This window comes from Cydia fagiglandana, chromosome 12 (genome assembly GCF_963556715.1).
Source record: "Cydia fagiglandana chromosome 12, ilCydFagi1.1, whole genome shotgun sequence".
NCBI lineage: Eukaryota > Metazoa > Arthropoda > Insecta > Lepidoptera > Tortricidae > Cydia > Cydia fagiglandana.
The window spans coordinates 9,083,795-9,108,509 of NC_085943.1; the positions used below are offsets into that span (position 1 = coordinate 9,083,795).

Sequence of the window (24,715 nt, forward strand, 5' to 3'; positions counted from 1 at the left end):
GACATTTTTTTGATGCAGTTTAGAAGTTCCCATTTCTCGGTACCTCCTTGTCTTGCTTGGGAGAAGTTGAACGTAGCCTGTCGGCCATATTGACAAGTGTCGGACCTCCTGCTCTAAAGTGCGAGTAAATCGAGTGACGTAGTCGAGTGTGAACGAAGTTTGGAGCCGGAGTGCAGTGTTACCTAATTCAACTTTTTGTATCTTTGCGCGGATTTGATCTCCCGGCCCCCTGCGTCCGTGTCGGCGGCTTTACCGCTGCGCTACGAGAGCTTGAGCGAGCCGGCGCGAAATTGCGATACAAGTTCAACGTCGTTATCGGTCGGAGTGACGCGCTGCGATATTGAACCTTAGTGACAAGCAAATAGAAGTCATATTTACAAAATGTCGTCGTGTCAATCCTGTGATCTTCTGATCAATAATAACTCAATAATAATGACTATTTACAATGTACGGCATGCAGTGGGCTTTACCATTTGTCTCGCCTAGACTTAACTTTGGAGCAAGCTTTAAACGTGAGACAAGCGTGGTTATGTTCGTTTTGTTCATCGGTCAACACGCGGAGACGGAGAAATGACAACACCCCCGTTCAGCGTGCTGCTTTTGACGACTCTGTCATGTCGTTGGATGATTCACACGCTGCAGACAGGCCCCCCCCTCGTAGTTAGAACAGACAATAGCAATTTGTTAGTGACGCCGCCGAATTCCTATCATGAAATAAGAAATATATCTGGAAATAGCAGTTCACTTTTAACATCTGGTCCTGAAGCGTTATTACACGATATTTTGACGAAAGTGTCGGCGTTACAGACTCAATTCTCGGCGATCCAGGCAATACAATCGGATTTGTCCCAAGTTAAGAATGATATTGCCGAGATGAGGAGCAGTATCGACTCCAAATTGACTGACTTAGCCGGCAGAATGAGCACGATTGAGTCTCGGGTCACCGCACTGGAAGAGTGCAAAGCAGAATTAGACGACGTAAAAAAGGCAATCGGCGATGTTATAAACGACTCCCGAAGAAATGAACAGTGGGTTAGGCGATCTAACATACAAATCAATGACGTGCCGGAAACAAAGGGAGAAAACTTGTTCACCATTCTGAAATCGTTAGCGGACCTTAGTGGATACTCGCTGAATACGAATACCGACGTAGACTTTGTTACGCGTGTTGCTGTGAGGAACGACTCGGACGGCGCCATACCGAAACCCATTATTGTTAAGATGCAAGCGCGCTATAAAAAAGACGACTTCATGGCGTCACTTCGTAAATTAAGAAATTTAAAAGCTTCCGACTTAGGATACAGTACCAGCCTTAATCGAATTTACGTGAATGACCATCTCTCGACTTACAATAAATATCTACTCAAAGAGGCGAAACAACGAGCCAAACAGAAAAAATATCAATTTTGCTGGGTTCGCAATTGCACAGTCATGGTTCGTCGCGATGAAAAGTCCCCGGTTTTGTATATTGGGTCGGAAGAGGCTTTAAACAAAATTTCATAGGCGTTACAACTTTAGCTTTGCATTTGTGTATCGAAAACCTTTACCTCTATATTTTATTACTTAAATTGTGTGTAAGTGATATTAATATTTGCAGAAACAAATTATATCTTGGTTGTATTTCTTGCTATAAATTAGTTCATGGAATATTTATTTTCGATTTATCTAAGAACATTATTTCTTGCATATTATTGCTTATTATTGCTGGAGCTTGGCTTGCTATTGAAATGCTTTTTGTTCTGAGATCCAAATACAAAAATATTGAATTAAATATTAATTTTATACATTTAGACGTAGCGCAAGACCGCGCTAGATGGAAATTGAGGATTTCCCGTCACCGGGCAGGGATGACGTGGGAGTTGAAATGAGATGCAGTCACTTTGTATACGTTGTGTAATAGATGGCTTTGCACAATTTACATAATAAAATTACGTTGTAGTATTTAATGTAACTAAAGATTACAGAGCGGCGTGTACGCCGGTGCTAGCTAGATTCGACAAGATGGCGTGTAGGGGGTGGTGTTGCCAGGCTTAGGTAAGCTGTTTAAGCTAGGTGTTAAGTTAACACGCCACACCACCCCCCCACGGAGAAAGATAACAAACAATGACATTAGTAAAATTACAATTTAAAAATAACAGTATTCGTCGCTGTCCTTAAACCTAACGTTACGACCTGACCGTGTGGTGTAAGGTCGTGAATTGCTTGTGGTATCCGCAGGTATAGTAATAGGAGGAGCGGGCTCAGCCGGCTGCGCCTGAGGTACGTCCTGAGGCTGCAGAGCCGCTGGAGCAGGTGTACCAGAACTATGGGTCTCATCTGAGTCCACGAAAGCTGGTTTGACACGATCGACGCTCACTACAACCTCTTTGTTCTTAATGTCCAGGGTCAGGGTTTTCCCGTCCGTGGAACGCCTCACTACGGCAAAAGGACCAGTATAAGGAGGTTGCAATGGGCGTCGTACGGTGTCGTCACGTAGGAACACGTGTGTTGCTGTAGGCAAATTTTTAGAGATAAAGATGGGACGAGTCGAGTGGCGAGAAACTGGAGCTGGGCGAAAAGACGACATTTTGCGTCGCAGCTGGACGACGAAATCAGCGGGATCGTCGAGTCTGCTTTCGTCCGGCGCGGAGACTAACATCTCACCGGGTAGGCGGAGAGATTCGCCATATACCATCTCAGCAGCTGTGGCCTTCAAGTCTTCCTTGTAGGCGGTACGCATGCCGAGTAGGACGAGTGGTAGAGCGCGCGTCCAGGAGCCAGAGTGGCACATAAGTGCGGCCTTGAGCTGGCGGTGCACGCGCTCGATCATTCCGTTTGCGCAGGGATGGTACGCGGTTGTACGAATGCGCTTGGTGGCGCAAGTCTGCATTAAACGTCTGAAAAGATCAGACTCAAACTGGGTGCCCTGGTCAGTAGTTATTGTAGTAGGGACACCAAAGCGAGATATCCATCCCTGGACGAAAGTATCGGCCACCTCATCGGCAGTGATGGAACGCATCGGCCACACCTCTGGCCACCTGGAAACCCTGTCGATAGCTGTGAGACAATAACGATAGTCGTCACAAACAGGAAGGGGACCAACGATATCGATGTGGACATGCATAAAACGTCCAGATGGTTGCTCGAACGTACCTAGAGGTGACGAGGTATGCCTTGAAACCTTACTGCGCTGACGCGCAAGGCAAGACTGGGCCCATCTACGACAATCCTTCCGCATTGAAGGCCATACATAGCGACTTACCAAAAGTCGAGTGGTGGCTCTGACGCCGGGGTGACTCAAGTTGTGCAACTTGTCAAACACCGCACGACGGAAAGAAGGGGTCAGATAAGGGCGAGGCTTACCAGTGGAGACGTCGCAAAAGATGTAGACGTCTGTGCCAGGCACGGCGATGCGTGAGAGCTGAAGGCTGGAGTTACCTTGACGTAGGTCGGCAAGCTCTTGGTCCTCGAGTTGTGCTTTAGCGAGGGCCTCGTAATCTTCTTCTAACGAGACGGCCTCGATCCGCGACATCGCATCGGCTACAACGTTGTCCTCTCCTTTTATGTAGCGGATGTCCGTTGTAAACTGACCAATGAACGATAGCTGGTTCAGTTGCGATGGCGGGAGTTTTTCTCTGCGTTGTACGAAAGCGTACAACAGCGGCTTGTGGTCAGTATAGATGGTCACATGTTGGACCTCGAGAATATGGCGGAAGTGTTGTACGCTTTCGTACACCGCGAAGAGTTCTCGGTAATATGCTGGCCACTCAGCTTGTTGGGGGGTCAACTTTTTGCTGAAAAAGGCAAGAGGGCACCATTGGTTGTTCACGAACTGCTGGATGCAGGATCCGACGTGGACGCTGGAGGCATCCGTGAAAAGTCCCAGAGGTGCGTCGTTGACCGGGTGTTGGAGTAGGGTAGCATTGGACAAGCTTGACTTGCACGCCTCGAAGTGCGCCAGAAGCTCGGGTGTCCATGGAAATGGTTTGGCACCCTTACCATTGATGGCGACTACTGCATCTACGAGAGGCGCTTGACATTTCGCGGCGTGGGGGATAAAACGGCGATAGTAATTCATCATGCCGAGGAAACGGCGCACGCCTTGAACGTCCTTTGGAGGAGGAAAGTCAATGAGAGCTTGAATGCGGTCCTGAGGAGGGCGAGTGCCTTCAGCACTCACGTGGTATCCCAGGAACACTACTTCCTTTGCGCCTAAGACACACTTGGAAGGGTTAAGAACGAGCCCATACTCCTGCAAACGCTTGAACAGGATACGCAGATGTTCCTTGTGTAGAGTCTCGTCAGCTGAGTAGACGAGGATGTCATCTATATATGGAAAAACAAAATCGAGACCCCGTGTGACCTCATCGATAAACCTTTGAAAGGTTTGACCGGCATTTCGTAACCCAAATGTCATGAAAGGGAATTCGAAGAGGCCAAACGGGGTAACGATGGCGGTCTTGGGTATGTCGTCCTCAGCTACTGGGATCTGGTGATAGGCCTTCACCAGATCAAGGGTGCTAAAGATGGTAGCACCAGCGAGGTTATTCGCGTAGTCGTTGATGTGGCGCACTGGATAGCGGTCGGGAATGGTCCTGGCGTTCAGGGCGCGATAGTCCCCGCAGGGACGCCAAGACTGGTCTTTCTTAGTTGTCATGTGCAAGGGAGAGGACCAAGCACTCTCGGATGGCCGAGCCACCCCAGTCCGCACCATGTCCTCTAGTTCGGTCTTGGCAGCAGATAGCTTCTGAGGTGCCAAGCGTCGGGGACGGCAGGAGATGGGTGGGCCTTCGGTGGTCCTAATATGGTGCACAGTGTTGTGTTTGACTAACCGCTGGAATCCAGGAGGCTTAGTGATGTCAGGGAACTCAGCGAGCACTTGTGCAAAAGGAGAGTCCCGTAGACTGATAGATTTGATGCTAGGCTGCGTGACAGTAGCAGTTGAGCAAATGGCCTTAAGTCCAGTCTTACCATCCACCAGGCGTTGAGTGTAGCAATCTGGTAGAAGATGGTAATGGGCCAAAAAATCTGAACCGATGATGGCTGAATTAACTTCTGCCACCACAAACTGCCAGGTGAAGTCGCGCCGCAGTCCAAAATCAAGTCTAAGGTGGACTGTTCCGTAGGTCAAAATTGTACTGCCATTCGCTGCTCTAAGATCCCACTCTGTAGGTCTCCGCTGCTCCCTGAGCCAGCGGTATGGATAGCAGCACAAATCTGACCCTGTGTCAATCAGGAACTGGTGTTTCGTTACCTTATCGGTGACGAATAGGCGGCGGCTGAGTGATTCCGTGGAGCAGTCAGACCCCGCCATTACTGACCGCTGTTCGAGTTTTCCGAGTTGTTCCAGTTGCAAGGCGGGTTGCATTTGGTAGCTCTTGTATTAAACTTTTTATGGTACCAGCACAGCCGAGTCGCGCCGCTGGCCGGGGAGTTGGTTCGGCTTCTGCTGCGCGATGATGACCTGTTCCGGGATCTGCCACGCTGCCCTCTTGTAGTCATGGCAGCAACCTGCTGTGTGAGCTGCTCGAGGCGGGCCATTACAGCGTTGAGATCAGGCTGTCCCGAATTATTAGTTACCTGACATGCTTGTTGTGGACCAGGAGTGACTTCCATTATTTTGTCAGCCAGCTCTGCAAGTTTGTCTAAGCTGATGTCGGACTGAGCAGTCAAAATCGCTTGAACTTGCCCTGGTAGCCGTCTCATCCATAACTGCCTTAAGATGCTGTCATCTTTAGATGAGCCTGCAAGAGACTGTAGGTGGCGGAGGAAAGCGGACGGCTTGCGGGTTCCGAGCTCCTCGCTGCTTAACAGTCGCTCGACCCGCTGCTGCTCCGACACAGAGAGCCGCCGGATCAGTTCTTCTTTTAATATTTTATACTTATCATGTTCCGGCGGGCTCATGATAATGTCTTCAATCTCTCCTATTAGTCGTTGGTCAATTATGCTGATGACATGACTGGATTTAGTCATGTCTGCCTTAATTCCTGCCAAATGAAATTGTGCCTCTGCCTGGGCGAACCATACCGCTGGTCGGTCGGCCCAGAACGGAGGCAGTTTGACTGTAACACCGCATATGCCTTTTGTTGGTGCCGTGGTGTCGGATGTAGGTGTGTCAGATGTTGAAGGCTGGTTCTGCTGGGCTTGTAGAGCCGCATTTTGCACCTTTAGGGCCTTCAGCTCAGTCCGCAACTCCTCAAGAGACATTTTTAAAGTTTGATACCACAACCAAATGTTACACACACACAATCAGAACGAAACACACAGGCAAAACAAGACAATAAAAATGCACATAAATTCAGAAATGAAAATGTTTCCAAAACAGTATGAAAATCAGTGGCAAAATCAGGGTTAAATCTAGCAAATTGTATATTGACAGGCAGCAACAGGAGCAATAAATGTCCAGTTAGTATTGTTAATTAATCAGCACCGCACACACCAAACAGTTAGTAAGTTTCCAAAACCGGGACGTATTTAAATTTGTATATGTAGCTGTTGGTTAGTTTGTTATTATTTAGGCACTGTATATAGCGTAGCACACACACTTTTGTTCTTTGAAATAAATTATCAGACGAAAAACACTGAAAAGTTCCGTGAAAACAGTAAAAGTTTAGGTTTTACTTGCGTGAAATCGCTGACACTGGCGGGCGGGAAGTCGCTGGATGACGTATGTCAAGTTTGACGTATGACGTTTCGTAAGGCGATCCGCACTGGCCGATGAGGATGATGCGATCTCGGCGATTGACGGCAAGTTGACAGCGAGTGCTTGTAACGCAATCCGTCCGTCTGCGGGCACCTTTATGGACGAGCTTCAACAGGTGCCAAGGTTATGCAAGGTTATGACCACGCCTTTGGTTTTCGATACACTTTTTTTCTTTAACTCCATCCAGGCTGCGCTTTGTAGATCTTCTTTGTTGATCGATCGACGTCTACGATACGAACTTTGATTCACGTATGGACGCGGATGTTTGCAGAAGTCGGCGTTCTTTCTTCGGAGTCACCAATTTCCCGTCACCGGGCAGGGATGACGTGGGAGTTGAAATGAGATGCAGTCACTTTGTATACGTTGTGTAATAGATGGCTTTGCACAATTTACATAATAAAATTACGTTGTAGTATTTAATGTAACTAAAGATTACAGAGCGGCGTGTACGCCGGTGCTAGCTAGATTCGACAAGATGGCGTGTAGGGGGTGGTGTTGCCAGGCTTAGGTAAGCTGTTTAAGCTAGGTGTTAAGTTAACACGCCACAAGGACAAGAAAGGCCGACCCCAAGTAAATGGGAACAGTGGCCCATTTTATAAAGCTACAAGTTACAATTTACAAGCGGAAGTCTCTTTCTAACCCTATGTGTTAGAACGAGACTTCCGCTTGTAAATTGTAACTTGTAGCTTTATAAAATAGGCCACAGGTCTAGCAGGAAGAAGGTAATATTAGTATATATTATCAAAATGCACGGGGCTTAAGGTCAAAAACAATTGAATTTCTCCGTAACGTATTAAGATTTGATTACGACTTTGTTTGTATTACGGAAACCTGGCTCCTGCCTGGAATATTTGATTCTGAACTTTTCGATTCCCGATACTCGGTTTACCGTACTGACCGTGATTATGAGCGAGTAGGTATGACGCGGGGAGGAGGTACGCTTATAGCCGTGCATCGTAAGTTCAGAGCTGAAGTACGCGATCTTCACCCATTCGTCGATTTACTTGACGCTGACGTCACCTGGATTGATGTACCTATCTCTCAAGGACCTACTGGTAAGAAAATATAAAAATTTTACCTTCCAATAAAATTATTATTATGTTTCCTATCTACATCGGATATCTTCATTGAGAGAGTAACGCGATCGTTGACCAATGATGCCGCTAGCGTCTATGTAGTCGCTCCGCCCCACGCCGTGACGTAGTTCCGCTTCCACTTCCTGCGAACCGTTGCTCGCTTCCCGCCACTCGCCACCGCCATGTCATTGTTGAGGAGAAGTACCGTCGGCATAAAAGTAGCCTAGTAGCCTGCCAGGAAGGCATTACTCAGATATCCGATGTGGATAGGAAACATAATAATAATTTTATTGGAAGGTAAAATTTTTATATTATGTGTTCCGTACTCCACATCGGATATCTTCATTGAGACCTGTTTATTATCTCCTGGTGGCGAGTTAGCGGGCGCGCAAGCGATAGGGCTACACCTACTGTCATAGAACTCAGAGAACGAATAAATATGTATACACCATATTGCAACCCATGAAATCACAGTGACTCGTTATAATGTGAATTACAGGAAATTGAGAATTGAAATTGTAATCTCAGGTTCGAATCTGACGTTAAACTGGTTTAAGAGAATTCTCATTCGAAATCGCATCCGATCCGCAGAATCTCGGCGAGTCATGTTCCCAATTAACATAAGCGAAAATATCGCTAAGTGAATAGCTTTCCAGCCAATTTAGTTATTAAGTACATCGTGGATCAAAAGCAATCGTAGGCGAGGCCGGCTTGGATGAGACTGTGGCTGAAAGAAATAAGCGAAGTGTCCCCTAACATTTTGTGTAATTCTCTAATTCTCGCAAGGTGACGTACCCAGACTACCTACTTATACTGGGTCTATACTTTATTCCGGAGCTTCTAAGAGTCCAGTCGGTAAGACACGTTATCTGGTTTAGAGCCGAATTTCGGACACAAAATAATAGCGTTAAAGTTATCTATATAATTGCCCGGGCTACAGTGTAGTAGAGTAAGGTCATTGACCCTGCGGCCTGATGCTAACAGCAAAAGTGCGGCAGCTATTCTATCGTACTTCTTCTAACGTACCTAACGTTGTAGGGCTATTTAAATTAGGGCAAGTAGATGTCTCGCGTCCCAAGCTGGTGCTTTGGGAGGCGCTGGTCTCGCTATTAATGGCGTTGGAAGAAGGCATAGTGTCCGATAGTGGTTCATACACAGCACTTGTGAGAGGCTTATGAACGAGTATCGTTCTGAAAGCTAACATGGATAATAGAAATAGACGTCTGAGATAGCTCGCTACTTCACTGGATAGAGGTACCTGGCAGTTGATCTTATTTTTGATGCACCATAAAGACCGTTTCTCCATTGTGGCCGTACATGCAGCCTAGACAAGGGGACGATCTAGGGGCTCCCGTTACTGTTTTCTATACAAACACAGTACCGGAATCGGGAATATCCGGTTCTTCCATATTAGTGAGACAGTGACAGTTGCGTTTCGTTCGCTACGTAGCGTTAGACCTTGGCATGTTATATGCATGCGCCAGTCACGCCAGTAGCGGACGTCACTCCTGATCCCGCCAGCTCGGTGTTGGAGCGTCCTATCTGACAGGAGCTACGCCTCATTCTTAAGGTCGTTGACTCGTAAGGGAGGGCGGTCTGACGTTGTGTTCACTAGGACCGCCAGTAAATTGCAAGCTTACCACAGCTGCTTTAAGACTCCTTATCACGCCGTCGCAGTACACAGACTAGGCTGGGAGGTGGAGACATCCATGCCAAGTCTCACAGGCAGCTGTCAAAGGTCGTGGTAGCAGTTCAATGAGTCTGTTAAGAAATACCGTGGCACAGTGCGAGGGCTCTCGAAAGCGGAGGCCGGCCAACAAGGCGCCTGTCAGGTGAAGACAGTCTCGGCGGCTGCTGGGCGCAGCTGCCACTCGGGCGCGCAGTGACTTCTTGATAAACCGTTGCCCTCGGGGGTTGTACCGACCTGGCAAGTAGCAAGCAACCAGCGCGACCTGTAGACGATCTGCTGGCATCAGCAGTTTTTGCGACAGCCGTAGTAACGGAAGGGATGTAGTGTCGCCGTCGTTTTATGTATACTGTACCGGTGCGGTTGTATGTTTACACTTCTGTCGTCAGCGCTGCAGATGCGGCCCGTTAACGGTTACTCTTCGCTGAAAGGGCCTTACCTCGTACATTGTCTACCAATATTGGAGATTGTAACGGACTGCTTGCATAAGATGAGGAAGAAAGTGGTGCGAGGCTTTCGGCAGCTCCGTGTTGCTGGGGACTGCGAAGGCTTCACCTTCCTCCATGAACTAAAGTTTGCGAATTTGAGACTGAACAGAAGGCATTGAGTCTCATTTCTGCGAGAAACTCTGCAGCAAGGCAGGCCTGTATGTCGCGAAAAAGAAAACTTTCAATCGGTGTGTTGTGCCGCGTGTCCCACGTGATGTCTAGGAGCGTGATGGTCTAATTCGCTTTATCCGAAGAGACACCCTATATCGAGTTAGTATATGGCATCGAGTTAGTAGCATGCTTTTAAGGAAATCGAACTGATGAAATCAAGTCTAAAATCGATTTTGGCGCTTTGCGTAACAAAACTGTTTCGATAAAGTCGAATACAGACAGATGGAAACTGCTGGAGTCCTCCTGGCCCCTTTCTCTTAGCACCGGAAACTCAAGCTTGTTCAGGCGCAGCGGGTTTATTTGTCCCATTTTGTTTATTATGGCTTTTCGCACGAGTTCGTCTTTGTAAGACGGAACTTAAGCTGGAGAGCGCGAGCAAGTAGAGATAATTATGTGAAGTCTGCAGACCTTTTCGATGCCATTCACCTCGGTTTCGAGCGGTCGCACTGGGCCTTGTCGCTAGCTGTTCTCCGGTTGGACCACTCCATGGCCTCGAGAAGTCGTAGGAGCTTCGAAGCGACACAGCGAAGTCGATCAGCACCTTTATGAAGCCCGGGAACACGACGTATTTTCCTCTGAGTATCGACATATCTTACCGCTTTCAACTCCGGGCAGTCGAGCCGCGCTAGGACGGGGCTCTTTACGACCTTGTCTGCCGTCGCCGGAGGATTCTTTAACCGAAACCAAGAGCTTAGCGGTCTGTTCGTGCTGTACCATACCATACCTATACCTGCACCATAGCTATAGGCGCCTGCGTACCTCAATGGAACCATGTGGACAGGACAAAACTGATACTGTGGCGCCCAGCGAGCAAGGGACGACATCGTCGTAGTTGCAGCATCGGTGGACAGCATCGGCGTGATTGTGGCAACCGCCGCCGCTCGGGAGGCGCCGGTGCGTGAAGCTAGGGGCGCCATCGTGGCGGCCGGCTCGGGGGGGGGGGGGGGGCACCGGTGCCTGAGGCCGGGCGGCTCATGGCGGCCGCCACTGGTTCGGGAAGCGCTGGTGCGTGAGGCGAGGACCCATAGTGGCGGCCCGCTCTAGAGGCGGGCGGCTCCATCGTGGCGGGGAGGCGCCGGTGCGTGCGGCGAGAGGCGCCATCGTGGCGGCCAGCTCGGGAGGCACCGGTGCATGAGGCGGTCGCCGTCTGGCTGGCTGGTCTGGGAGGCACTGCTGTGAGGCGAGAGGCGCCATCGTGGCGGCCAGCTCGAGAGGCGCCAGTGCGCAGGTGGTGGTGCCATCGTGGCGGGCGGCATCATCGTGGCGGGCAGCGCCATTGTGGCAGCCGCCGCCGCCGCGTCGATGCGTAATGCGAGAGGCGCCAACGTGGCGGCCAGCTCGGGGGGCAGGCGGTGTCATCGAGCGGGCGGCGCCATCATGGCGGCCACCGTCGCCAGGCTCAGGTGCGAGAGGCGCCGTCGTGGCGGCCAGCTCGACAGGCGCCGGTGCGCGTGACGGACGTTACCGGCACGGGAGGCGCCGATGGCTAGGCTCGTAGTTGCACGCATCATCACGGCGACGCTGTTGCCCTCGGCGGTGCCATCGTGGTGGCCACCACCGGCGCGTAGGTCACCAGCGACGTCATGACGGCCGGCAACCAACGCGGCGATCGTCGCTGTACTCGTAGCCTTTCCACTGCTTACACGTAACTTACCTTCCTTCCGCTCGAGCAGTCGGGACGCAGAAGCGGTCCGCCTTCACCTTGGCGCGATCCACCCGCGATGCGCCCGCAGCTGCAGGAGCGGGCGTGTGACGCGCAGAGCCACGCGGGTCTCTCGGAGTCCCGCTGGACTGGAAGCGTCCGCACCGCAACTGCAGCAATAGGAGCGGGCGTGTAACGTCTCGTGGAGTCCCGCGGACTGGAGGCGTCCGCACCGTGACTGCAGCAACAGGAGCGGGCGTGTGACGTTTCTCGGAGTCCCGCGGACTGGAGGCGTCCGCACAGCGACTGCAGCAGCAGGAGCGGGCGTGTGACGTCTCTCGGAGTCCCGCGGACTGGAGGCGTCCGCACCGCGACTGGAGGCGTCCGCACCGCGACTGCAGCAACAGGAGCGGGCGTGTGACGTCTCTCGGAGTCCCGCGGACTGGAGGCGTCCGCACCGCGACTGGAGGCGTCCGCACCGCGACTGCAGCAACAGGAGCGGGCGTGTGACGTCTCTCGGAGTCCCGCGGACTGGAGGCGTCCGCACCGCGACTGGAGGCGTCCGCACCGCGACTGCAGCAACAGGAGCGGGCGTGTGACGTCTCTCGGAGTCCCGCGGACTGGAGGCGTCCGCACCGCGACTGCAGTAACAGGAGCGGGCGTGTGACGTCTCTCCGAGTCCTGCGGACTGGAGGCGTCCACCGTGGCCCGCAGCGTCGCGGTGTCTCGGAGTCACCTTGGACGACAGCAGAAGACGCGGCGCGCGCGGGCGGGGGCGGGGCCGGGCCCGCGCCCCCGCGCGGGGGACGGGGCGCCCCGGTCGCGCCGCAACTAACAACACGAGGTACTCCCAGGCTACTGCCTGAGAACCCTCCGCGAGTGTCGAAGTAACTTCTGAACGCCAATAAAATTAGAATATCTTAAACTGGCTCACCGGATGGCTCGAGACAATCCAAACCTCCTTATCGGCGAAGCGCGGCACCCGACAGCGGCGCGCGCAGGCCGTCCGCCGCCGCGCCGCCGCCGCCGCCGCAGGCACGATGCCCGCGCGTTCCCTCTCCGATGCGGAGCGACTTGTTACCGCTTGTTAACAAAAACCACTGACGCACTTCCTACTTCGATCTCGAAAATGCGAGTTAACGGTAACGATTTTAGCAGCATGGAATGTGAAAATTAATTTAGCGAGAAAAAAGTGGGTAGAATCGAAAAGCACCGTTCGATGACTTCGATCGCGAGACCGCCAAAAGACTAATAGTGGCGATCTCTGCCATATCTCACTATTTAATCGACCGAGCTTTGGATCGGAAATGTTAAAGCACCATGCTGCAAAAATATACGCAAAAAATATTTGCGGACCATCGGTCAAGACGGTCGACGAAACAATGAAATGGCGGTGGCGAGTGGCGGGAAGCGAGCAACGGTTCGCAGGAAGTGGAAGCGGAACTACGTCACGGCGTGGGGCGGAGCGACTACACATAGACGCTAGCGGCATCATTGGTCAACGATCGCGTTACTCTCTCAATGAAGATATCCGATGTGGAGTACGGAACACATAATAAGATTGCTAACTTGTTATTTTCCACAAAGTAAGTTCCAGATAGAGTCCCAATCATCATTTTGTGAATTTTTATCTAACATTTACACTGATTTTCCTAACGATTATTTCGTAGTGTTAGGTGATTTTAACATCCCGGGAGCCTCCTGGATACCTAATGTACCTAGCCAAAAAAAGTTCAAGTTGGAAATCCCAAATTACGATATTTTAACGACTCAGTTGTCTGCGTTTATGTGTTTTACCGACTGGTATCAATTCAACGATATTCCCAATCAGAATGGTAGACAATTAGATTTAGTTTTATCAAATATTGACTGTAGTGTATCAAACGTTGAAGCCTTGGTTCCTATAGACTATCATCACCCGGTCTTTTGTGTAAAGACTTGTATAGGGTCGAGTGATATACGGCCCCGACACTATCATGGATACTGACATTACTTTGACGGAATGACGTTTTTAGTGATAGTGTAGGGAGTGTCATGAAGGAATGATGGCAAGTAATGAAGTTTATTTTAATAATTTCCGTCAGTATTGGAGTTATGTCAAAGTAATGATACTAGAAATGACATTATACTGACAGTGAATTGGTTAGAATGATGGAATCAGAAATGACAGAAAGAATGATGGACGATAATGAAGTTATTAAACATTTTTAATATTTTTGAAGAAATGTCAAAATAATGACATTATACTGATAGTGAGTGGAGCGCATCACTCTAATCCCTCATTCCGTCATTTAAAGTACTTTAGAAGAAGGTTTTATACTAACAAGAGTCATTACTGGCATTTAAATCAATAAGTGAAGTATACCTACTCTATTATCATTGCTCTAAAGTTTATTTTCACTTGACTCTTAAGAAAAAAGGAAAACATGCAGAATACGATGCACAAAGAAAATCTCTGTCCCTTTCTAAAAGTTTCCATACATGAAATAAAAATTAAAAACCATTTATTTTATGTTGTTTACAACAATTTAATTTAATTTTTACCGGGAAACGCGAAAATCTAAATTTAGTTATCTGCCTCTTTATCGTTCGAATATGCAAAAGTGAGGATGATGATGATGATGAAAAGTGATAGAGAGGTTAGATAACAAAATTTCGTGTTTCACGGTAGACCCCCAGATTGTGATGGATTGTGGTAGTGGCGCCCCCTACGCAGAGTTTCGAGTAATATTCCCTATTCAGGGAAATAGAATAATATTACGCAATACTCTGCGTAGGGGGCGCCTCTAGCACATACTGAGGGCTTACCGCGTAAATTCGTTTTCTGCCTCTTTATCACTCTTGCGTATTCGAGCGTTAGAGATTGATAACGAAATTTCGATTTTCGCATTTCGAAGTAGACCCTCTGAATTTGCTAGTGGACCCTACGCCGACTTTTGCGTAATATTCCCTTTTGCGTTTTATTTCGTGCATGGAGTTCAATATATTTTTTAAAATATGGTCAACATCCCTATTTTGTATATTCTGTATATGGCCTTATATAATAACATGTTGTAAGTATGCATCTATCCTATAAGTAACCTCTCTGGTTTATGGCATTATTTATAAACGCGTTACTGGCCTGAATTAGCTATGAATAGTTTTGATCTTCTCGTTTTGGTCTTTATCTCTCATTTTGACTTATGTATTTGTAAGAAGGATAAAACATATTAACTAAATCAGGCCTGTAAAGCTTAAAAAGTTTTATGACTAATTGAGAATGAATAGTTAGTGTTTATGGTTGAATGTTCCATATAAGACTATCCCGTTCGAACATGCTTTATGACGGACTCTTTTTTTATACCTCCTTACTTCGAACCTCCACAGATATTGTTTTTACTAAACGTCAGGTCAACCGCAGAAACCCCGACTAGTTTTAATCAGCAAAATCCTAACCACTTTCTTAATAATTAATATAATTATGTACAAGTATTAGTATTTCGGATACCCCAAAAACCTGTGTCTTAAAGTGGGCTATATAGGTTTGTACAAAATAAACCGAAAGAACATGTACATTAAATTACAATGAAACAACACAATAAATTGAATATAAACCAATCCAGTACTTACGGTGCACGGAAATCTCAACGCTACGACTACACATATTTCGTCGGCTAGAAGACTGGCGTCAACTAACAAACAAGTTGTTGTGTTGCTGTTTGCGAGCGAGAAAATTCGAATATTGGCGAGAACTTTTAAATTTTAGCAGTGTTTTAAGCTGTTATTTTATATTTTAGCGCTTTGATTCACTTTACCGAATCCGAGACCGGATCCGGTATCTTGAAAAATGTGCCGGATCCGGCCGGATTACCGGATCCGCCGGACCGGATTGCAATCCCTACATATCAGGTACCTTTTTTCTTAACCAAATACGTGTACATTCTTACATAACAGAAGAATACAGTAGGTATAGTCAGCGTCGTATAGTAGGTAGCATCCAAAGCATTCAAATAGTTCGGTACACCATATAATAGGAATGTATGGCGTACCGAACTATTTGAATAGGTACTTTGGATGCTACCTACTATATGATGCTGATTGTACTTTAAGAATAGTTTGATTCCCGGTTCGTGGTAAGAATAAAAAAAAAATTGGATACATTTTTTAACTACCAATCTTTCACACAGTCATGGCGCACGCACGCACGAAAAGGTTGAAACAAATAAATATTCGTTTTAATTAACTATTTCTTTTTCTGCATTTTTCTGGCTCATCGGGCATAGAGTTGCCACAGTACATGGTATAATTACGACAGGTTAGAAATATTTGAATCGATGATTGAATAATGTCTTGGTTTTGTGTTCTTCAAAACGTACACTACAACATAACTAAGAACGGTTAGGAAAATAATAACTTAAAATTCCCCGTGAAAGGTAATGATGAAAATACTGATAGAAATACTGACAAGTGTGTGGGGAGATTTAGGAATGTCATGACCTGACTGGACCAAACGCTGGAGCGTCATGAAATTTCATGTCATTGCTAATGATAGTGTCGGGGCCGTAATAATAACTTAAAACCAGCGCGTCGTATAGTACGGCGTTTCTATGCAGCTGACTACGACATTGTAAACGCAGAATTGGATAAAGTGGACTGGGAACGTTGTCTTCCAGAAGACAGCATAGAAATAGCTGTGGATACTTTCTATGATATTCTAAACCGAATTATAGATGATCTGATCCCTACTAAAATAATAAATTCTAGCCAAGATAAATTTCCCGTATGGTACTCCCGACCATTAATAAAATTGATTAAGAATAAAATAAAGACTCATAAAAAATGGAAAATTTATGGACGACTCGCGGATTACATAGCATTTTCAAAATTAAGGGCAAAGATTAAATCCATGGAAAATTCATGCTACAAATTATTCATCTCACGATCTGAAAACAACATTCGTTATAACTCAAAATCTTTTTGGTCATTTTTAAAGTCTAAGATGAGCGTTAACGGGATACCCAACACACTTTTCTTGGACAATAGTGTTGGTAATAGCGGCAAAGAAGTCGCTGATTTATTTAATACCTATTTTCAGTCAGTTTTCGTCAATAATGTTAACTCTCAAGCACCTTGCCAATCTACTTCAATTGCATTAAATAACACTGTGTTTCCTAATTGCCTAATAAATAATGTTAATATCACTACCTCTCTAGTTGAAAGCTACCTTAAGGGATTGGTGACTTCTAAAGGCTGTGGACCAGATGGAATACATCCAATATTTTTAAAGAACTGTCGGGCAAGGTTAGCTTTTCCCATATGCCTACTATTCAATCTTTCTTTAAGGACCGGGACATTGCCATGTTGTTGGAAGAGATCCATCGTAGTTCCAATCCATAAAAGTGGCAATAAACATGACATAAAAAACTATCGGGGTATCTCTAAGTTGTCGGTTATCCCTAAACTGTTCGAAAAAATTATCTACGATTCACTTTTTTACGCAGTTCGACCGAAATTGGTAAATCAGCAACATGGGTTTATCAATAGACGTTCCACTGAGTCCAATTTATGTCAGTTGATTGATTTTGCGACGAATGCAATGGATAAGGGCTATCAGGTAGATGTTATTTATACCGACTACTCCAAAGCATTCGATAAAATTTCTCATTCTTTGCTTATTCAAAAATTACAAACTTTTGGAATTCATGGTAATCTTTTGAGATGGCTTACCTCCTACCTGCGTGACAGAACGCAAGCAGTTGCTATAAAGGGGTACACTTCTAGCTTTGTTCCCGTATCTTCAGGCGTACCTCAGGGATCCCATTTGGGTCCATTATTATTCAATATTTACATTAATGACGTTGTTGATTGTTTCAAATTTTCTGATTTATTATTATATGCCGACGATACTAAAATTTATAGTATTATAAAAAATAGCGATGATTGCATGAAACTTCAAGCTGATCTTGATAGACTGACGTTATATTGTTCTATGAATGAGCTGTACCTGAATGTCGAAAAGTGCTGTGCTATATCATTTACAAGAAAACGCAATAAAATACAGTATAATTATTCTTTAAACAACAAAACGTTAAGAGTTGTATCTGAAGTGAAGGATCTGGGTTTAAATTTCGATAGTGAACTACAATTTATTTCACATATTGACAAAATTTCAGCGAAAGCATACAGAATGATGGGATTCATTTTCCGCCAAAGCAAGGATTTTACAAACCCTAAGACTCTGCAACTTCTATTTAACCCTTTGACCGCCGTTGTCCGGTATAGAAGACAACGATAGAACGATACGCTGGCGCCGTCGTCTTGTATACAAGACACAAATTCAACCACTGAGTTAATGTGAAAATAATAACAATTGCAATTTCATTTACACTCGTGTTCATATTTAAGGTCTTTGTTTTTTCATTTATTTGCTTTTTAAGCCGCTATATAAATCCCTTCTTTTATAATAAGGCATTTAAAAAAATTGCTCCAATTTTCAACATTTTTCATGTTCCTCGTCGCCGTTGTCTTGTATAAAAGACAGCTAGGGATGGGAATGTTAACTCGATATGGTAATTTTTAAAGTAAATATAAAGTCAGAAATATGTTTTTATCTAAGTATTTGAACACTTGTTAATCGCCAATTTTTTTCAACGAATAGTAGGTAACTACTTACTAGAATACGTAGAACGAGAGTCAGATAGGCATAACTATATTTAAAGTTCAGGTAGCTTCTTTAGCTCTATAAAGTAGAGTCAGACAAGTAAATTTGCCATTGTAGATTGTGGACTATTTAATTGCAGAAGAGATAAATAAAAAAAATAATTGATGTTATTTTATAGCTTAGTGGGAAGGGATACACCGCAGCGACCGCTTCGCACAAGTGTGGTACAGGGACATACCTGTTTATCAGACTTTACTTTTATTGTTATAACATTGAAGTTAATGTGTAATTTTTTTGTAACAAGTCGTTGAACGTTTTTTTGATAAGAGTTTACCTATAGATTAATGTAAACCAAACTGAAATTATAATGATAGATTCTAATTCCGGAATAATATCTTCACTCATTAAAAATTCAACCCACGTGTAATTTTCACTAAAACAGTTCCGGTATATTGACTTTATCGACACATGATGCGCAGCTTTAACGTTACGCCAATAAAGTTTACGTACCGACAAGCGCTTACGCCGTTGACCTAGAGACTATTATTACTTGATCCGCGCGGAAACAGTCCTTGTCGGTCTGCATTGCGGGCAGTCCATGGGCGCCGTTGTCTTGTATAAAAGACTTCTCGTACAGCCTAGTGCGGCGATATCACGTCTTGAATCGACATTGTTTAGTGGTTGTTTTTTATGTTAAATCCCTATATTTTAAACATTTTCGGGTGTAAAACATATGTTTAATTTTGGCAATTTGGAATGAAATTAAAACAGGATAAGAACAAAGCTAAATTAAAAAGATTTTTACCATAATATTGTAAATATCGATATCACTATTTGCAATCCCTAAACTTTTTATTAGTTGTTTACTTAAAATTTGCTCTGGCGTGTGAGTGAGCGTCTTTGCGGACTAGGTCCGGCGGCCAAAAGGTTCGCATTTGTTAGGTCAAACTTAGAATACGCGACTACAGTCTGGAATCCTCATTTCAATGTTCACATCCACACAATTGAAAAAATTCAGAACAAATTTATTAGAACAATGAAATATAAATTTAAATCTTTTAGCACTGACAATTTAGAGTCTCTTCAAACACGTAGAGAAATTAGAGATCAATTTTTTTTGTTCAAAATCTTACATGGCCTTATTGATTCACCTAATCTTTTATCTAAAATTTCAATTCGCTGTCCTAATCGGCGAACTCGCTCCACAAACCTTTTTGCAATTGACTTTGGGCGCACTACATATGCAAGAAATAGCTTTTTAGCTAGAGCGTGTAGAACTTATAATGAAAAATTTTCTGATATTGATATATTTCATTTTCTCTTTATTTATTTATCGTCTTAGGTTAGGTATTTTTATAATATGAATATAAAAGTAAAATATAAAAACACTTACAAAACAATAAAAATACATATAAACACATTATAAAAAACCTAACCTAGGGTGCCGCCAGCAGCGGGGCAAGGCCCAAGCTACCGGTGGTCAGGGCTGCAGAGAGAGGAACCGACGTACTATCCGCGCCGTGTCCAAGATCACCGCCTTCTGCATCTGTCCCTTGATCCAACCATTTATCATTACAACAGTTTGTTTCTGCAATAAAAAGTACAGTTAATGGTAAAAATAATATCCATTAGTAATTATGTTACATCATACTTTCCAATGTTCGCATGTTGTTTTTATGTGTGTTATTACATCAATTCAAGTTAGGTATTCGAGTTATGCATGTTGTAAATAAATTCTATTAATGTTAAAGTAGGTTTAAGTTTGAATTGTTTTAATGTTAGATTCTGAGCAACATAACTGTTATTATTCATTAGTGGAAACTGTGTGGCTTGTGAATGTGTTATCTGATTTACTATATGTGTTGTTTTTGCCTGTTTGTTTCCCAAAGGTTTAAATAAATAAATAAATAAATAAACTTTAAACAAATACCTTTTTTTTTAAATTCCTCTTCACGCTTAAACCGCTCAACCAATTTAATTGTAATTTGGTATACAGATATTTCGAGTCCCAAGACAGGACATAAGATACTTTTTATCTCAATAATCATCCTTTAAAGTTGTGAAATGGAGTATGGGGGGAATTCAACTTCGTCGACGAAACTGAATTCCTGAGGTAAATACTGCTTAAGGTAAAGTTTGAAGTCATGTTAGGTATCATTTTCATCTAAATCACAGATGTATACCATCCTAAATTTCACCTAAACCGGTTCAGCGGTTATTGACTCCTCATACAAACTTCCACTCCACTTTTCACATCCTCAAAAGATGCTTTTGGTTATAAAAACCATCCTATGTTCTGTGTCGAGACTGAAACTATTTCTATACAAAATTTCAACGAAATTGGTTCAGCGGTTTAAGCGTGAAGAGGGATTTTTAAAAATATATATTTTTTAATTTTGGTTTTACTTCGGAATAGTGTCAATGTGATACCATAAATGAATTCAGCACCCCCGATTTATACGAAAATGATACCAAACATGGCCTAACAGCATCACTGATGTAGATATCAAGATAAAATTAAAATCCCTAAATAAACTTTCAAGAGCGGGTATCTCAAAAACTATTCAAGATATCGAAAAACTTGACTAGATAAAACTTGTAACTAATTTTATGAGCTTTCGGTTTGTCTTAGTAGTCATGTCGCTAAGATGCAAAGTTTCCAAGATATCAATGAAAAACCGAAAAATTCGACCTTCTTACCCCCCTCTACCCCGCAGCACCGGGGCTACAGCCGGGGACTTTTGATATGTTTACCTCCTAACTAGTCTAAATAAAGTTACGGAGTCAAAAATTGTGTTCCTAGCATTTCCCTCTACAACGTTTTTTGAGCATTCATTTACTGACCTAAATCCCCACCGTAAATTTAGTATGGTTTATGGTGGGCAACAAGTAAACTCGACCAATCATAGTGTCGCATTTCGTATGTTTTGTCCCTTACAGACGCACGCATATAGCACATCTATAGGATCCTACCAGATTAACTCTGTTTAAATAGTTGATGAATATGAAGGCGTGTCAATTGTTATTGCGAGTCAATTTTTGGCCAATCTGATTAAATTGTGCCATTGAATCAGGCCGTTCGGACGCAAACGCCAATTTGGCTCGCCGATTATGACCGATATTACCATGATATTACCGATAAAATGGGGTGGAGGCAAGAATACTAATTTGTGACGCCAGTACTTTCATTTTAGACGGCTCTAATCTATATATATAAAACAAAGTCGTGTTTGTTCCAGCATCCATAACTCGAGAACGGCTGGACCGATTTTCATGGCTTTTGATTTTTTGGATTATTCTCGGCCTAGAATAGCAGAATAACTATTAAAAACATTGAAAAAATTTACGAAAATAAAATAATGAAAGAATGATCATTCCCATACAAAATGTTCCTAGGTATCTTACCTGTCAAACATTTGATCTTCATCCCGTCGATAAGGTAAACTCTCGCCTCAAATTAAAGAACGTATTTTAAAAAGGGTTTCGAATCGACAAGATATATCCACAATATTAGGATTAACCCGTATTTGAGATTTTGAAATTGTAAAATAGTGACAATAATGACAAAGGATTGACATATTTTTATTTATGCATGCAAATTTACAGTGATGAGGCTTATCGTTTGTCAAATGAAGAGATTATAAACTCCCTGGTACAAACTGGGGTGAGCGCGAGTATACGTCGTCATTCGTCGCGAATAGGAGTAAAATTTGCGAACTACGTTGTTCGCGGTAGGCCCTCTGACACACTATTGAAAGTACGCCGGGACACACCAAGTTCGCGGTCCGGTGCGGTCGTCTGTTAAAGCCAGCAATATGTTAAACAGTTTTGAACGCACCCATAAACAAAATGACAACCAACAAATACATAGATACATACTAAATAATAGTACTCTTTGGTACTACCGTATTAAGTACATAATGGACACTTCCTACAAAACCGAAGTTTGACAGCGATTCAGGGATGAATCTTGCTATCCCTTTTTAATGTATGGTACTATCCCTTTCGGCTATTTAGGGTTGTCAAAATTCAAGTCATTATCTTATCTGTGGTCGTGCATGCAAAAGGACGTCAAATGGTAGCAACCCTAATAACTGCTCGCAGTAATGCTGAGCCGAACGGAGCCGAGTTTGCCCGAAGTCAGGAGTGTCTCGCCACTGTCTGAGGTGCCAACAGGATTAAAAAAACTGGCCAAGTGCGAGTCGGACTCGCGCACGAAGGGTTCCGTTCCATTACGCAAAAATCATCAAAAAATCACGTTTGTTGTATAGGACCTTACTTACATATTTATGTTATTCTGTTTGTTGTCATAGCGGCAACAGAAATACATCATCTGTGAAAATTGCAGCTGTCTAGCTATCACGGTTCATGAGATACAGCCAGGCGACAGACAGACAGACGGACAGCGAAGTCTTAGTAATAGGGTCCCGTTTTTACCCTTCGGGTACGGAAGCCCAAAAAACAGCGTTAAATTTACGTGTCCTGGATGACTGACTGACTGACTCATCATCATCACGCAGAACCGAAACTACAATTAATGCTAGAAAGTTGACATCTGCACACCATTACAGGTTACATTTGTAATGTGTACAAGAAATAAGAACAGATTTTGAAGTTAGCACCTCCATTTTATCGGTCAGAATCTTACAATCGAATAAAAGGGAATCGGTGAGCAAAATGGAGTTTGCAACCACACCACACCACCTGATTTGATCAAACAATTTAATCAGATTGGAGCAAAACTGTTCCCGTCTGGACTGGCATTAAGTTAAGCGGTTTAGTTTTAAGTGCCCTGATACAATCTATGGTAAATAATAAGCAAATTCATTTAAATTAAATCATTTATTAATATACGTAATCTACCGAATGTAACACAATCTTAAAATACCTACGTTTCAACACTTTCAATAAGTAGATAAGTGTGCACCTACTTTAACTAAACGTATTTTAAGATGTATTGAAAATGACCACCGCTTTTCTGGACACATAAGTCTCTTATGAATACTCTTGAGATTATTTAGTCTGCCAAGAATAAATTCATTGGTTTCACAGAATTGAACACCTCAATTATCTTTTGGCGAAGTTCATCGAGGGTATTTAATTCCCGTGCGAAGATCGGGACTTCGAGGCGGCTATGCGACTGGGCCGTTGCGTCCAATCCATCTGCCAGGGAACTCTTGGTCTAACTAAATGATATCGCACACAGAGTTAACTGTGCTGGTGCACAATCTTGCTGGAAATGGAGGTTCTCCAAATTTTGCTCCTGCACCTTTTGTAGCAAACACGTTTCTCAGGTATTGTTTTATTTAAAAAAATATTGTAAAATGAAAATTGCGGAAAATCTAATTTTCAATTGACAAGTGACAATTACTACTAAAACGTAGTGATTATATGCTCTTTGATTACTACTTAATCAAAACACGTTTACTTCATAAATACTTACTGTGACAGGTCATTGATAACCAAAGAGGAAAGTGTTCATTTGAAATTATTTAACCTTCTTTGTTAATTATTACCTATGTAAGGATAACCATGTGAAGCTTAAAAAAATGGATGAATAAAAAAAATACTTTTAATTATTTTAAAAGCATGAGACTTAGTTGAGGGGCTTAATGAAGGGAAGATATATGTAAAACATTCATTTTGTATTACCAATTTGAAGTCACCCTACATAGTAGAGGGATTAACATAAGATAACAATTTTTTTTAGGCCTGGCTGCAGGCGTTCGGAATGTTCATTATGTTTCCGTACGGAATGACAGGTGGAAACGGGACGTCGCTCTACAAATGCATGGTGCTGTCTCGCTTACACACATCATGTCAATCAGTGCCTACACAAAATTCCGAGCATGTGCGGCCAGGCTAATCCGTGACGTGCCAAAAGGAGACATAACCGCGAGTCCATTTTCGTGGTAAACTTTAACGCTTACCAATTTTGTTAATATCTGTAGTTTTTAGTTATACTTTTGTATGTAATCTTAGCTTTAAGTTTACCACGCATAAAATGCTTGATTGATTGATTGATTGATTGATAATATAGATAGGTGATACGAAGTTCACCGGGTCAGCTAGTATCACCATAAATCTAAAATTGGTGAATAAATTGGAAATTGACACCATTTAAATTTCTGAACAAATCGGTCGATTTGATCACCCCTTTATACTCTGGCACAGCCACCTTGTTAGTAGAAAAAGGCGGCACATTTATGATCTGTCAAGCCATTTCCAACTATAGAAAAGAGCGGCAAATTTAAAAAAATGTAGGCGCGAAGAGTAATTTTGATAATTTGAATTTCGCGCCTTTTTCTACTGACAAACTTGTGTGACCG

General features: G+C 44.0%; 2 protein-coding genes across 2 annotated transcripts; one reads left to right on the plus strand and one right to left on the minus strand.

The window, feature by feature from the left end:
• Window positions 1–570: 570 nt before the first annotated feature.
• On the plus strand, window positions 571–1,719 carry LOC134669334 (uncharacterized). The gene has a single exon (XM_063526846.1). The coding sequence runs from the start codon at window positions 571–573 to the stop codon at window positions 1,501–1,503; it is 933 nt and encodes a 310-aa protein (XP_063382916.1). The 3' UTR covers window positions 1,504–1,719.
• A 3,573-nt stretch (window positions 1,720–5,292) lies between these two features.
• LOC134669335 (uncharacterized) lies at window positions 5,293–6,186 on the minus strand. Its single transcript, XM_063526848.1, has one exon. The coding sequence runs from the start codon at window positions 6,184–6,186 to the stop codon at window positions 5,293–5,295; it is 894 nt and encodes a 297-aa protein (XP_063382918.1).
• Between the last annotated feature and the right edge of the window lie 18,529 nt (window positions 6,187–24,715).

Excerpts from the sequence above, each read along its gene's own strand:
- LOC134669335 (XM_063526848.1), bottom strand. The coding sequence starts at position 6,186 with ATGTCTCTTGAGGAGTTGCGGACTGAGCTGAAGGCCCTAAAGGTGCAA.
- LOC134669334 (XM_063526846.1), top strand. The coding sequence starts at position 571 with ATGACAACACCCCCGTTCAGCGTGCTGCTTTTGACGACTCTGTCATGT.